The sequence below is a fragment of the Stenella coeruleoalba genome, assembly GCF_951394435.1.
Source record: "Stenella coeruleoalba genome assembly, chromosome: 14".
NCBI lineage: Eukaryota > Metazoa > Chordata > Mammalia > Artiodactyla > Delphinidae > Stenella > Stenella coeruleoalba.
In genome coordinates, this window is record NC_137160.1 from 43,596,701 (window position 1) to 43,613,501 (window position 16,801).

Here is a 16,801-nt window from a genome sequence, read left to right on the forward strand (position 1 = left end):
ACACTGAGTGTTCTAAGTGAAAACCGGTTTCGGGTATTAAGCAAGTGGGAGCGGTAATAGGTGGAAGTAATGGCATCTTTCCTAAGTTTTGCTCAAGTCAGGCAGGGCTGGCTGGAATTTCTTGGCAAGGTTATTCTGATTTTAGAATCTTAACTTTTGGAAAGGCTCAGGAGGAAATTAATTTTCATATATTTATTAGTACTGGAAGTTGGATTGCTTCATCAAGATTCATCTTTATTACTAAAATATTACAAATAATAGGAATTAGAGTCTTACAAAGCACTTTATGTTTTCCAGAGCACTTTCCTGTGCACTTTGCTCCTTTATTCTTACTGTGGTCATTCTCATTAGTCAGGGGGATATGATTATTCTTATTTGACAACTAAGGAAGCAAGGCCTGGAATGAGTCAGTGGTACAGGCATAGAATGGAGTCTGTGACTTAGCTTTCATATATTACCTCTCTAGGCAACACTTGTATGGTCATAGGTTGGTGTCATTAACTCAAAACCTCCAAACAGGTCTTCCAACTTTCAGACCCCACCCTTTAATAACAAAAGATTTGCTTTCCCACTCCACAGTGCTTTTAAAAACATTGTTTTTTCCCATCACCAAGCTATTTCGAAACTCTGGGTGGCTCCCCACTTCTAAAAGGGTTTCATTACCCTTCACAGAATGCACTTTTCAGTCTGACCCTCATCTGCCTTTTTAACTTCATGTCCAGATTCTCCAATGCAGACTATCATTCCAGCCAAATCAGTGTGTCCATTTCCTCTAGGCAAGTGCCGTAATTGCGCCTGCCTTTGCATGTGCTGGGCTGACAACCGAAGATATCTCCCTGTGGCCCATCTATACTTATCAAAAAGCAGCTCAAATCTCACCTGGTCCATGGAGCCTGGTTTGCCTGCCTCACCTCTGACTGACACTGCCTTCCACTAATAGCATTAAGAGTAGACCAGCACCATCCAGTTGAAATATAATAACCACAAATGTGAGCTGCATATATAATTTTAAATTTTCTATTATTCATATTAAAAAGGTTAAAAAGGTGAAATTAATTTTATTAATATATTTTAAACTAATATGTCCAAAATATTGCCATTTCAATATGTAATCAACATAAAAATTATTAATGATAAATTTTACATTTTTTTTTCATACTGAATCTTCAAAACATGGTGTATGCTTTATACTTAACAGCACATTTCAATGCAGGTCAACCACATTTCAAGTGGTTGATAGCCACATGTGGCTACTGGTTACCATATTGGAAAGAGCAGGTCCAGACCTCTCAGTTTAACAATTATGTATGAAGTTATATTGTTGTTTAAATAGCTTGTGTGTTTGTGTATGTGTGCCTGTAAAATTTTCCTGAGGGGAGCAAAATGTTCTAACCCCTCATAGCTTCTTCCATGACTAGCATTATAGAGGCACCGTGAGGGGAAGTTATAGTTGAGAGAGACCTCATTCAATCATTCATTTATCCATTCTTCAGACAATTGTGCATCCACTGTAAGACAGATATTATGGTGGGCATTGGGGATAAAAAGAAGAATAAAACAGCCCTCAGTATAAGGATCTTACAGTCACTCCAGAACCAGAATGGTAACTGAGAGTGGTACATGTCAAAGCAGGGAAAGAAGCTCCTCTAAGCATGTGGCCGTCACACTCTGTGACAAGACTATTCTGACATTCCCTTCCACATATCCCCTAGCTTCCCAGGTTGGTCATTGGCTTGGACAGATGGGTTATGAGGCTACCTGCAGTTCATTTAGTTCAGAAAGGACCATCTGGAAAAGTGGGGAAGTCATTACAATTGTCACATTTCTTTTTACAATGTTCCTGGGTCAATTAAATTCATTAGATTGCCAAAACAATTAGTTATCCTGTCATAATAGAAACAGACTCAAACAGAAGGGTGTGATACCAATTTTTCTGCTTGACCATTGCCATGAGAAGGAAGGCTGGGAAACTGGCTCACAGGCAGTCTATTCTAATTTTAAACATATTTAATTTTTAGAATGTTCTTCCTTGAGAACTATCTCCCTATAACTTTTTGAAGTTCAATTATCTCAATTTTTGTAGATGAGGAAATGAGGGAAACTGATGTGTAGGCCAACCCAATTTATTATTGATAAAACGAGGAATCAGTATTAGGAATTTAAAAAATATTCATTAGGGTATATTTCACTATTTTGATATCTTTGTGTAACTGATAATATTGTGACAAGTTTTCTTCTTTACTAAAACAACACATTTAAGGAAAAAATTAGTCTGTAACATCCAGGCTAGTGCTTTGCTCTCCAGATTCCACTTCTCTTTTATGTAATATTATATAAAACTTTCCCAATCCACAAAAGTATTACTCTTCTGAAGAACTGGCTTATAAGATATTCTGTCTTCTTTTGTACCCAAAGGTTGGATGTCTTTTGCACATAAAGGCTAAACATAAAACGCTGTTTTCTTAATAACCCTCCCAACTTCTCTAGAGTCAAACATTGCTTTGATTCTAATTCCATGGTCTTTGACTACTTAAAAACATGTCAGGTATCAAGACCAGGCATGTACAATTCTTAGCCATATTCTTAAGAGATATAAAACCTTGGAAAATAGAGCTCGTTCTCTTTTATGTGTTTTAGTTTGTGTATTAGAATAAAAGCATGAATAAAAAGACGAATAATAGCATTACTTTGAAGAAGGTGAAGGTGTTGTGGAAAATAGACTTGAGACCAGGATTATTTAATTCTTTAGTTAATTATTTACCTAAAGAAATGCTAAATGGCAACTTGCAAATTCATTTCTATCATCTGCCTTATTTTCTTATGTGAAAATACAACATTAAAAAAAGCAACAAAAGGGGGAAATTGGTAATCTTTACAGTTTCATTTTAAAATGTTTATTTCCACTGAACTCTTTTTAGAATTTATAATAGGGATTCAGCAGTCAAATATAGCATTCTCTAACAAGGAAGGAAACAGGGAAAGTTTGCAATTATTAGAAAAAAATAGGACTTACCATTAAAATGGCCAGAGCCCCTGTGGTTCTGAAAAGGAGCCAAGCCATTGTCTCTGATTTCCTTGGTGAACAAATCCAAGGGAGCTGCTGCTTTAGTCCTTCCAACAGCCTGCATGCGATGTCTAAGGAAAGCCCTCTCAGCGTCTCTGCTGTCTTCAGGACAGCAAGAGTCTTCAGGAGTCTGCAGATAGCCTGTTATGCAGGTCCTCCCCACCCTAAACCAGAAACGCTTGCATCACTCTTGCTCCCAGGTAAAAACTTAGACACACCTCAATTCCTGAAGCAATGAAATCCTCTGTTGGAAGCTGAAAGAAAAGTTCACAGGCTTCACAGGCTGGTTTTTACAGTTTTAATAGGAAGGTACCAGATGATAAACTAATCATGGTGTGGAAGTGAAAAAGTTAAGCTTGACTACACTGAAAAAAGATCTAGTTGGCTGCTTCTCATGGTGCCAATTAAAACTGAAAAATAAAACAAAGCCTACAAAATTCCCCCAAATCTAACTTGTGGAAGAGCATTTATTTTTAGCCTGAGTGTATGTGGGTAGATTTAAAGTTAAGCAAAATATATTTTAGGTGTTAAGCAATAATATGGCTTTCAATTTTATTGAAAGAAACTACAAATCTGAAGAAGAAAACCATCACATCAAGCAGTTATTAATACAAGTTTTGAATGAAAAAATTGGAAATAAAATTGGACTAAACGCATATGGTGCCTTGGATATTTGAAATATATAAGCTGTGCATTGCAAAATCAGATCCCTGATAATACTCAGATGACACCTTTCTATTGTGTTTCTTTTCATTTATAAGTTTTTAAAAAATTAATTTGCCTAGTGAAGTAGGTTAACTCTGTGCACTTTTAATTACATTTCCTCTAGAGCAGATACCCTGCTCACTGCTGTTTACTTGTGCACTTCTAAACTCCTGGACTCCAACTCAAGTTATGGGATGGGGAAAAGCTACTAAAGCACCTTTTTAGTTTGCTTATAACACTAGAGTTAAGAGCACTCTTAACATTCCAGAATATTTTTTTAAATGTTTGGTAGAAAAACAATGTTATAAGTATCTGTGCATCAGGTTTTGGAAGCTTTTTAGTACCAGGGAAACCATTTAATCAGAATATTTTAGACAGAAAGGATTTTATAGTCTAGGAGTTGGAAAAAAACACCTTATAGGTAAAAATCTTGTGGGATTTTTTTTGTCTTTTTAAAAATTGTGGTAAAATATACATAACAAAATTTACTATTTTAACTATTTTTAAGTTTCAGCTGAGTGGCATTAAGTATATTCACTAGTCTGTGACTGGACTAGTTAACAAAAGTAAGGGGATAGAAGCTGAGATGAGCTTTATTGAACTTAGTGATTTGTATAATGCAGAATTCGGCAATTGAAGTGTTGGTTGCTTCTGAATTTAGTATCTGAATTTGTTTAACATTGGTGAGAGTTTTGGGTTTATATGTATGTATACTGGGGCTTTTTTCTTATAGCATAATGAAAAATACATAAATATGGTCAAAGACTAGAATGAACCACCTTAATATACTAGAACTTATTTTTTGAATGAAGTGATTATGGATGTATTTTATTTCTTCATTATGGTTGTATGTATTTTCTTAATTTTGGTAATGAGAATGTATTAGTTTTATAATTTAAAAAGAAACTTCTTTAAAAATAATGTGAGTACAGAAAGCTTTTATGAATAACATTCTAAACTTTGGGGCAGGGAAAAAGAGAAAAACATAATGAACTTTCAATTCCTTCCTTTTTCCATAATTTAATATCTTGCAATTTCTTCAAAGCATTATTGTGCTAAAGACAAAAGAAATTTAAAAAGTGATAGCAGTGAATTATGATATTCCTAGGAATACCCATAAGTTGCATTTTGGACTAAATTCTAGATATGACTCAATTTTTTTTTCTGATTTACCTTTCCTAAAGCTTCAGTTCTTTGGCAATTATATAAATATTTATTTATTTATTTATTTGGATGCACTGGGTCTTAGTTGTGGCACGTGGGGTCTTTGTTGCTGCATGCGGGCTCTTAGTTGCGGCATGAGGAATCTAGTTCCCTGACCAGGGATCAAACTTGAGCCCCCTGTATTGGGAACGTGGAGTATTAACCACTGGACCACCGGGGAAGTCCCTTCTTTGACAATTTTAATTAATTAGACTTTAAAATGTTGATTATCACTTCACTCTTTCCTCACCTGAACACAGGTTAAGGACTTAACTGGTATTTCATTTTTGTATTTTGAAATACCATCTAAGGATTCTTGGTTAGGTGGTGTAAATAGGGTATGGGCACCCTTAGAGGAGAGTAATGTACCAGACTTGGCCTGATTCAGGCTGGCTCCATTCACTCTTCCCTGTTAAGGAGGGTTTCAGAAAGCAAGGACGGATCCCATTGTGCATTCTGTAGGCAGACAGGACTCCCCTAATCTTCCTTCTATGTGCTCTTGACAGTGTTTTAAGCCAACACTGCTTTTTCTTTGCAGGATTGGGAACCTCAGTAAGGTAATGAAGCATCCTTGTGTTGGGGCCACATTTACATGGTGATAAGAAGGTGGCCTGGAGGTTACTCCTGCTGGGGAGTGCATTGCATTGTGTCTTCTGGACTAAGCAGTGTTCTCACTTGCTATTTTTGTTTATGTTTATGTTTGTGAAAAGGAAAGAAGGGAGGATTTTCCAATAGTTTTTGTTGAGTGGTTATGTTATTACTCTCCAGATAATGACTTTGGAAACATAAGCCCAACTTGAAACTGGCTTTTACTCAAGAAGCTGAAATAAAAATGAGGATCATAACAATAATAATCATAATCGTTAAAAAGGAGCTTCATTGTATGTGTGTATTGTGCTTCGTTTGATGCATCATATTAAAAATGTAAGAATTGGACAATAGATACAATACATCGTAGGTGTAAGAAGAGACCATTCTTCAATCTGCTGGAAATTGAACCATGGCATAAGAAGTGAAACAATAAAAATGAGTGTTTATTTAAGAGGCAGTGGCTTCAGAGGTTTCCATGATGTTTCTAATGCTCATTATCTACAGCAGTTCTATTATTCACCAAGTAGAGGATGTTAATAAGACTGCTTTCACTGGCAGGCCTTCACTGGTTTTTGTTTGTTTTGACTGGAAACATGTATATACTATATCTTATATGTCAGACATCACTACTTCTTGATATTTAATTGTTCTTGAATGTCCACAACTTCATTAATTAAGGTATGAGTTCCACAAATCATGCATTAACAAAATGATACATACATCCTGAAATGGCCTGCCAATGTAGTGATACATCACTTTTTGTTATTTGAGATAATGGAAATCATACACTTCTTTCATTAGGATCATCACTTGAAGGCATCCAGAAATGTCAGAGAATGCAATAATTGTGCATTTGCAGAGAACAGTCTGCAACTTTAAAAATCAGTGAAAATAGAGCTATTGATCTAATTTTCTATTAGAGAGTATGCAGCATGGTCACCATGGTTCTGTAATTCCTGGAATTCTTTCTTTCAAAAGATTTGTGCAATTTTTTTTTTTATCATATATTGATTCAAGCCCAAATTTCAGAAGGGTAAATATGGGTGAATGCACATTTAAAAATTTTTTACTTATGCCGTGGATTAGGGTCAACATCTTTTGGCTTTGTTTAGTCTGTTTAGGCAATTGCTTATTTGTGGGAATATTTTTATAAGGTAATAAAGAGTGTGAATGGAGGAATTTTCCAAATGAGCCTCATGTTCACTTCAACAATGTGTTTCTTTAGGAAATTTTTCTTTGGTTCTTGTGGTTGGTTGGAGATAAACTTGACCAGATGGAATCTACTTACAAAATCTATTTTGAATCCATCTAGTTCCCTCCTTCTCTGGGCATCCACACTCACCAGATTCCTGGCATCTCTTAGGCAGCCTAGGCAATGGGCCTAGGACTGAGCTCCTGTTCCGTTCTCACCTCTCACCCAATCCTCCTCTCACTCAGCAACCTGACTGCTATTTTTGAAAGAATCGTGGCTTCCAATGTACTTGGAACAGAATCAAAACTGCCTGTTGTGGCTTCCAGGGAACTGCCTGGTCCATTCCCTGTGTTCCTCTCCAGCCACTTCACACACTCCTTCCTTCTCACATGCACCTTCTTTTGTTCTTCAAAAACCACCGGCTCTTTCCTGCCTCAGGTCTTCACTCGGTTTCTCTCCTGCCTGGTTGGCTGCTTCTCATTCATCAGTTGGTAGCTTATGAGACCTTCTCAGAGGGGTCCTTTCTTCCTACTCCCTAACGTGGGCACTGTTGTCCCCATTATTTTATCTGTCATCCCCATTTGCTGCCTGTATAGGGCTTAGTACCATGTGTCCGTTGTTATTTCTTAGTTGGAGTGCTTATATTGCCTTTCTCCACTTGACTGTGCCCTCTATCCAGGAGGTATCATGTCTATTTCATTTAGTAGCTTATTCCCAGCAATTTGCAGGGTGAATAAATGAATATATCTTTAAAAATTTTGTGCAAGTATATCTGCTAGATCAAAGGGCACATGTAGTACAGTTTTTAATAGGTCGTCATCCCAGAAGGCTATACCAGTTTACATTTCCACTGATAGTGTACGAAATTGTCCTTCCTCCCTCCCCTCCCCCAGGCATAATGTTTATTATAGGTAATTCTTTTCTGCTTCTTATATGAGAAAATAGTACTTATATAAAAATATATTTTAGTTCTACTAAGAGATTTAAATGTTCATTTAAATGCTAATAATTTATCAGATTATAATAAATGGAAATAAAGTTAAGATTCTGAGCATAGCAATCTAAGAAACTGGACCCAGAACTAAGTAAATTCTGGATCTTGGTTAGATCCAAAAGACCTAGCATCCCTCCTGGATCTAACCTCATCCTGGCCTTTTCACCATCTCAGGTGATATAATAATAAGATTTGAGAGAGAGGAACCAAGATGGCAGAGTAGAAGGACGTGCTCTCACTCCCTCTTGCAAGAACACCAGAATCACAACTGCCTGCTGGACAATCATCGACAGGAAGACACTGGAACTCACCAAAAAAGACCCAACATCCAAAGACAAAGGAGAAGCCAAAATGAGACAGTAGGAGGGGCGCAATCACAGTAAAATCAAATCCCATAAGTGCTGGGTGGCTGACTCACAGACTGGAGAACACTTATATCACAGAAGTCCACCCACTGGAGTGAAGGTTCTGAGTCCCAGGTCAGGCTTCCCAACCTGGGGGTCTGGCAACGGGAGGAGGAATTCCTAGAGAATCAGACTTTGAAGCCCAGTGGGAATTGATTGCAGGACTTTGAAAGGACTGGGGGAAACAGAGACTCCACTCGTGGAGGGCACACACATAAAGTACTGTGTGCATTGGGACCCAGGGAAAGGAGCAGTTACCTCAGGGGAGACTGAACCAGATCTACCTGCTAGTGTTGGAGGGTCTCCTGCAGAGGTGGGGGGGTGGCTGTGGCTCACCATGGGGATAAGGACACTGGCAGCAGAAGTTCTGGGAATTACTCCTTGGCATGAGCCCTCCCAGAGCCTGTCATTAGACCCACCAAAGAGCCCAGGTAGGCACCAGTGTTGGGTTGCCTCAGGCCAAACAACCAACAGGGAGGGAACCCAGCCCCACCCATCAACAGTCACGTGCATTAAAGTTATACTGAGCTCTGCCCACCAGAGCAACAGTCAGCTCTACCCATCACCAGTCCCTCCCATCAGGAAACTTCCACAAGCCTCTTAGGTAGACTCATGCACCAGAGAGCAGACAGCAGAAGCAAGAAGAACTACAGTCCTGCAGCCTGTGGAACAAAAACCACATTCACAGAAAGATAGACAAGATGAAAAGGCAGAGGGCTATGTACCAGATGAAGGAACAAGATAAAACCCCAGAAGAACAACTAAGTGAAGTGGAGACAGGCAACCTTCCAAAAAAAAATTCAGAATAATGATAGTGAAGATGATCCAGGATCTTGGAAAAAGAATGGAGAGAAAGATTGAGAAGATGCAAGAAATGTTTAACAAAACCTAGAAGAATTAAAGAACAAACAAACAGAGATGAACAATACAATAACTGAAATGAAAAATACACTACAAGGGATCAATAGCAGAATAACTGAGGGAGAAGAACGGATAAGTGACCTGGAAGACAGAATGGTGGAATTCACTGCTGCACAACAGAATAAAAAAAAAAAGAATGAAAAGAAATGAAGACAGCCTAAGAGACCGCTGGCACAACATTAAACACAACAACATTTGCATTATAGGGGTCCCAGAAGGAGAAGAGAGAGAGAAAGGATCAGAGAAAATATTTAAGAGATTATAGTTGAAGACTTCCCTAACATGTGAAAGGAAAGAGCCACCCAAGTCCAGGAAGTGCAGCGAATTCCATACAGGATAAACCCAAGGAGAAACACGCTGAGACACATAGTAATCAAATTGGCAAAAATTAAAGACAAAGAAAAATTATTAAAAGCAACAAGGGAAAAATGACAAATAACATAAAAGGGAACTCCCATAAGGTTAACAGCTGATTTCTCAGCATAAACTCTACAAGCCAGAAGGGAGTGGCATGATATACTTAAAGTGATGGCATGATAAACTTAAAGTGATGCAAGTACTAAAACAAGAGTACTCCACCCAGCAAGGATCTCATTCAGATTCGATGGAGAAATCGAAAGCAAAGGCTAAGAGAATTCAGCACCACCAAACCAACTCTACAACAAATGCTAATGGAACTTCTCTAAGTGAGAATCAAAAGAGAGGAAAAGGACCTACAAAAACAAACCCAAAACAATTAAGAAAATGGTCATAGGAACATACATATCGATAATTACCTAAACGTGAATGGATGAAATGGTCCAACCAAAAGACACAGGCTTGCTGAATGGATACAAAAACAAGACCCATATATATGCTGTCTACAAGAGACCCACTTCAGACATGGGGACACATACAGACTGAAGGTGAGGGGATGGAAAAAGATATTCCATGCAACTGGAAATCAAAAGAAAGCTGGAGTAGATATACTCATGTCAGATAAAATAGACATTAAAATAAAGAATGTTACAAGAGACAAGGAAGGACACTGCATAATGATCAAGGGATCAATCCAAGAAGAATTAATAACAATTATAAATATATATGCACCCAACATAGGAGCACCTCAATACATAAGGCAACTGCTAACAGCTATAAAAGTGGAAATCGACAGTAACACTATAATAGTGGGGGACTTTAACGCCTCACTTACACCAATGGACAGATCATCCAAAATGAAAATAAAGAAGGAAACAGAAGCTTTAAATGACACAATAGACCAGATAGATTTAATTGATATTTATTGGACATTCCATCTAAAAACAGCAGATTACACTTTCTTCTCAAGTGTGCACAGAACATTCTCCAGGATAGATCACATCTTGGGTCACAAGTCAAGCCTCAGTAAATTTAAGAAAATGGAAACCATATCAAGCATCTTTTCTGACCACAACGCTATGAGATTAGAAATCAATTACAGGGGAAAAAAGTAAGAAACACAAACACATGGAGGCTAAACAATACGTTACTAAATAAGCAAGAGATCTCTGAAGAAATCAAAGAGGAAATCAAAAAATACCTAGGGACAAATGACAATGAAATCACGACGATCCAAAACATATGGGATGTAGTAAAAGCAGTTCTAAGAGGGAAGTTTATAGCTATACAAGCCTACCTCAAGAAACAAAAAAATCTCAAATAAAAAATCTAACCTTACACCTAAAAGAACTAGAGGAAGAAGAAAAAACAAAACCCAAAGTTAGCAGAAGGAAAGAAATCATAAAGATCAGAGCAGAAGTAAATGAAATAGAAACAAAGAAAACAATAGCAAAGATCAATAAAACTAAAAGCTGGTTCTTTGAGAACATAAACAAAATTGATAAACCATTAGCCAGACTCATGAAGAAAAAGAGGGAGAGGATTCAAATCAATAAAATTAGAAATGAAAAAGGAGAATTTCAACAGACACCACAGAAATACAAAGCATAAGAGACTACTACAAGCAACTTTATGCCAATAAAATGGACAACCTGGAAGAAATGGACAAATTCTTAGAAAGGTATCACCTTCCAAGACTGAACCAGGAAGAAAAAGAAAATATGAACAGACCAATCATAAGTAATGAAATTGAAACTGTGACTAAAAATCTTCCAACAAACAAAAGTCCAGGACCAGATGGCTTCACAGGTGAATTCTACCAAACATTTAGAGAAGAGCTAATACCCATCCTTCTCAAACTCTTCCAAAGAATTGCAGAGGAAGGAACACTCCCAAACTCATTCTATGAGGCCACTGTCACCGTGATACAAAAACCAGACAAAGATACTACAAAAAAAGAAAATTACAGACCAATATCACTGATGAATCTAGATGCAAAAATCCTCAACAAAATACTAGCAAACAGAATCCAACAACACATTAAAAGGATCATACACCATGACAAGTGGGTTTTAACCCAGGGATGCAAGGATTCTTCAATATATGCAAATCAATCATTGTGATACACCATATTAACAAATTGTAGAAGAAAAACCATATAATCATCTGAATAGATGCAGAAAAAGCCTTTGACAAAACTCAACACCAATTTATGATAAAAACTCTCCAGAAAGTGGGCATAGAGGAAACCTACCTCAACATAATAAAGACCATATATGACAAACCCACAGCAAACATCAATCTTAATGGTGAAAAATAGAAAGCATTTCCTCTAAGATCAGGAACAAGACAAGGATGTTCACTCTCACCACTATTATTCAACATAGTTTTGGAAGTCCTAGCCATGGCAATCAGAGAATAAAAAGAAATAAAAGTAATGCAAATTGGAAAAGAAGTAGTAAAACTGTCACTGTTTGCAGGTGACATACTATACATAGAGAATCCTAAAGATACTGCCAGAAAACTACTAGAGCTAATCAATGAATTTGGTAAAGTTGCAGGATACAAAATTAATGCACAGAAATCTCTTGCATTCCTATACACTAATGATGAAAGACCTGAAAGAGAAATTAAGGAAACACTCCCACTTACCACTGCAACAAAAAGAATAAAATATCTGGGAATAAACCTACCTAGGGAGACAAAAGACCTGTATGCAGAAAACTATAAGACACTGATGAAAGAAATTAAAGATGATACCAACAGATGGAGAGACATACCATGGTCTTGGATTGGAAGAATCAATATTGTGAAAATGGCTCTACTACCCAAAGCAATCTACAGATTCAGTGCAATCCCTGTGAAATTGCCAATGGCATTTTTTATGAAACTAGGACAAAAACTCTCAAAATTTGTATGGAAGCACAAAAGACCCCGAATAGCCAAAGCAGTCTTTAGGGAAAAAAAACGGAGCTGGAGGAATCAGACTCCCTGACTTCAGACTATACTACAAAGCTACAGTAATTAAGACAATATGGTACTGGCACAAAAACAGAAACATAGATCAGTGGAAAAAGATAGAAAGCACAGAGGTAAATTCATGCACCTATGGTCAACTAATCTATGACAAAAGAGGCAAGGATACACAATAGAGAAAAGACAGTGTCTTCAATAAGTGGTGCTGGGAAACTGGACGCCTACTTGTAAAAGAATGAAATTAGAACACTCCCTAACACCGTACACAAAAATAAACTCAAAATGGATTCGAGACCTAAACGTAAGACCAGACACTATAAAACTCTTAGAGGAAAACATAGGAAGAACACTCTTTGACACAAATGACAGCAAGATCTTTTTTGATCCACCTCCTAGAGTAATGGAAATCAAAACAAAAATAAACAAATGGGACCTAATGAAACCTCAAAGCTTTTGCACAGCAAAGGAAACCATAAACAAGACGAAAAGACAACCCTCAGAATGGGAGAAAATATTTGCAAACGAATCAATGGACAAAGAACTAATCTCCAAAATATATAAACAGCTCATGCAGCTCAGTATTAAAGAAACAAACAACCCAATCCAAAAATTGCAAAAGTCCTAAATAGACATTTCTCCAAAGAAGACATACAAATGGCCAAGAAGCACATGAAAAGCTGCTCAACATCACTAATTATTAGAGAAATGCAAATCAAAACTACAATGAGGTATCACCTCACACCAGTTAGGATGGGCATCATCAGAAAATGTACAAACAACAAATGCTGGAGAGGATGTGGAGAAAAGGGAACCCTCTTGCCCTGTTGGTGGGAATGTAAATTGATACAGCCACTATGGAGAACAGTATGGAGGTTCCTTAAAAAACTAAAAATAGAATTACCATATGACCCAGCAATCCCACTCCTAGGCGTATATCCAGAGAAAACCAGAATTCAAAAAGACACATGCACCCCAATGTTCATTGCAGCTCTATTTACAATAGCCAGGTCATGTAAGCAACCTAAATGCCCATCAACAGATGAATGGATAAAGAAGATGTGGTACATATATACAATGGAATATTACTCAGCCATAAAAAGGAATGAAATTGAATCATTTGTTGAGACGTGGGTGGATCTAGAGACTGTCATACAGAGTGAAGTAAGTCAGAAAGAGACAAACAAATATCATATATTAATGCACGTATGTGGAACCTAGAAAAATGGTACAGTTGAGCCGTTTTGCAGGGCAGAATTTGAGACACAGATGTAGAGAACAAACATGGATAACAAGGGGTGAAAACCGCGGGGGCGGGGTGGGGATGGTGGTGTGCTGAATTGGGCGATTGGAATTGACATGGATACACTCATGTGTATAAAATTTATGACTAACAAGAACCTGCTGTATAAAACAAAACAAAACAATACAAAACAAAAGAAACTAATACTAAACTTTCTCTGGGTTATTTGCCTGAAAATATGTTAATATAAATGTTTCAGAATTACATGAAATTCCTAAAAATCTTATATGTTCTGGTATAATGTTATAAGTCATAATTCTATTATTACTTTATAATGTATATCTCAGAAATAACTAAATTTCCTTGTCAATTGCATTATTATGAACTTTCATCAAATCTTTAACCGTGGTCACTTTTAAGTCTTTTGTCATTTACAGACAGTTCTGGGTGTACTCTGATGATTTTGCAAAAGTGTTCCTATAAAAGGGTTTCATCTTCAAGGAATTCATGGAAAAGACTGACAAGTACAGATTTCTGGTAACTGACTGCACTGCTGATCTGAATGAATAAGCATTTTCAGAACTCTAATGGAAAACTGATGAATTCATAAAAGTGCTAACAAAAGATCAAGGTGAAAAAAAATTCATTACATGGGACTGAGTGAACTGACGAGGATGATTATAATTTTTGTGACTTTCTGTTTGAATTAAAAAAAAGTTTAAAACAAAGACTCATTACGTTGGTTAATAAATGACATGTCAAACTTGAAAACAGTGAAAAAAATTTTTAAAAAAGATTTGAAAAGATAAGACAATCAAATATGCAAAGTCAAATATTAATTTCCTATATTCTGTAGTTCTTGTTACATCCCTTTATTTGTATATATATATTCCTTTTGATGATAAAGAGGTGTGCTGAATTTCACAGGAGTCCTTGAATATTTTTAAGTATCATGGGAGCCATGACTTATGTTTTCCTAGTAGTCAAATTGTACCAGTATTATTATAGGTAATTCCTAAGGAAAGAAAACAAAACTTTTTATTATTTTAAAAATTTAAATCTCAACCCATCACTCCACCCATGGGAAGAAAACCACACACCATGAGGCGTGGCTGCCAGTGGAATGGATACACTGCATCGTACACAGCAGCATCTATGCTCCCTGGTCTGCCTTAGGTGCCAATCTGTAGATGGGATCTGCAAACAGCATGGAACATTTTAAAAAATGATCTCCAAGGATTACAGGAGTATTTGTTGTTAAGAACTAGTTCTAGCATGGAAAGGAAGGATGCTTCTGAAAAATGAGCCGTCTGTCATTCTTTATTCTTCTGGGTCAAAGACTGATGTGTTTAATCTTTTCTACCAAAGACTCATGTGTTATTGGCTTTTTACATGAGGCATCATACGCTGATACTTTTATGATTAATAAGTTGCAAGTAAGTTTCAAACCTGTAAAACTTGCGCAACTTATTGTCTTGGGCATTTTACCATTGGGGTCCTGACTAGGAGCTACAAAGCCTCCTGAAAAGCTTAATGAGAGGAAACAAATTTTAAGTGTATTTTCTTGCTTTTGTTTTTCAGGGGCACAGTAACTCCTGTATCATGTGGATCTGTTTTGTATTCACATAGTACTTAGGAAGGCACTGAACTTCCCGTTCAACATATGAACGTGTTTCTTCTACAGTTTTGGACATGTCTAGTTGGCCTTCCTTTGAATAAACACCCTTATTCTATTTGCTGACATTAAGAAAACGATCAGAATCCATTACCTACCTGAATAGGGAATAAATCCATGTCTTACAGCAAAATGTAGCTTATAGAATTTTGTTCTATATTATTTCACATTAACTTTTTTGAACATCATTTCAATTTACTTTTCTTTATTGAAACTTCTGAACATTCCTATGGATTCATTTAGGCTGAACGTTTCTCAAAGCACATCTTTACAGTATGATTTTATTTTTTTGATCCAGTGCCGGCACAGCTGCAGCGTATTTGGTCTTTTTCTGGAAGGATACACCTAAAGAGAGATTAAAGGTAGAGAAAACTCCACCTCTAGTCTCCCTTGTTCGCACAGCATGTGCATGAGTCGGTTTGGGCTTCGTTTTTGATGTCTTAGGCACACGGCTAATTTTATGGACGTTTGCGCATGTTGATTAACTTGTTCAACATGCTGACTTAATGTTAATCTTCAATTCTCCACGTGAAGTCAGGATTGACAAATTCTCAAGGCACCTTTTTATTCCTTTAGACTTTGAAGTGATGCAGTTTATACTGATTTGGGTAAGTCAGCCTGAGTTTTAGGGAAGCATTTTGAGCTTATGAAATTTATCTCCAGTTACTCCAAGTTTCACTATATGAAGCTCCTCAGTGGTCAGTGGTTCTGTTGAGGCTTTCCATTTTGGGGGCTACATTTTGATCATTTATATTTTGCAAGGAAATTATCCATATCTTCTAGAGTTTTCAAATTTATTATCACACATTTGCATGTAGCACTTTTCTTAGAAATTTTAAGGTGGATTTTTATATAATAAATCAGTAACTTTTTTACCCTAGTAATAAGAGTCTAGAAAGTGAAATGAGAAAAAGAATTCATATAGTCTCATACAGACTATATATATACATATATAAAATAGAATACTACTGAGCCATAAAAATGAATGAAAATTTGCCATTTGCAACAACATGGATGGACTTGGGGTTATTTTTTTTCAATAAATTTATTTATTTTTTATTTTTTTGGCTGTATTGGGTCTCTGTAGCTGTGTGAGGGCTTTCTCTAGTTGCGGCGAGTGGAGGCAGCTCTTCCTTGCGGTGCGAAAGCTTCTCATTGTGGTGGCTTCTCTTATTGCAGAGCATGGGCGCTACGTGTGCAGGCTCAGTAGTTGTGGTGTATGGGCTTAGTTGCTCCATAGTATGTGGGGTGTTCCTGGACCAGGGTTCCAACCCGTGTCCCCTGCATTGGTGGGCGGATTCTTTACCACTGTACCAGCAGGGAAGCCCGGACTTGGGGTATCATGCAAAATGAAATAAGTCAGACAGAGAAGACAAATACTGTATGATATCACCTATATGTGGAATCTAAACACTACAACAAACTAGTGAACATAATGAAACAGACTCACACTTGTGGTTACCAGTGGAGAGAGGGAAG

At 37.0% G+C, this 16,801-nt stretch overlaps 1 protein-coding gene and 1 long non-coding RNA gene across 2 annotated transcripts in view; one reads left to right on the forward strand and one right to left on the reverse strand.

Annotated features, from left to right (window-relative positions):
- DSG3 (desmoglein 3) overlaps positions 1 to 3,061 on the reverse strand; it is a gene marked incomplete at its 5' end in the record, with an annotated part of 28,871 nt that extends 25,810 nt beyond the window's left edge. Inside the window, one exon of the mRNA XM_079943190.1 lies at positions 3,014 to 3,061. Within this exon, the coding sequence (XP_079799316.1) occupies positions 3,014 to 3,061 (48 nt within the window). The remainder of the gene's footprint in view (positions 1 to 3,013) is intronic.
- LOC307197460 overlaps positions 1 to 16,801 on the forward strand; it is a 94,730-nt gene that overhangs the window by 43,549 nt on the left and 34,380 nt on the right. The gene's annotated exons all lie outside the window — the stretch shown is intronic.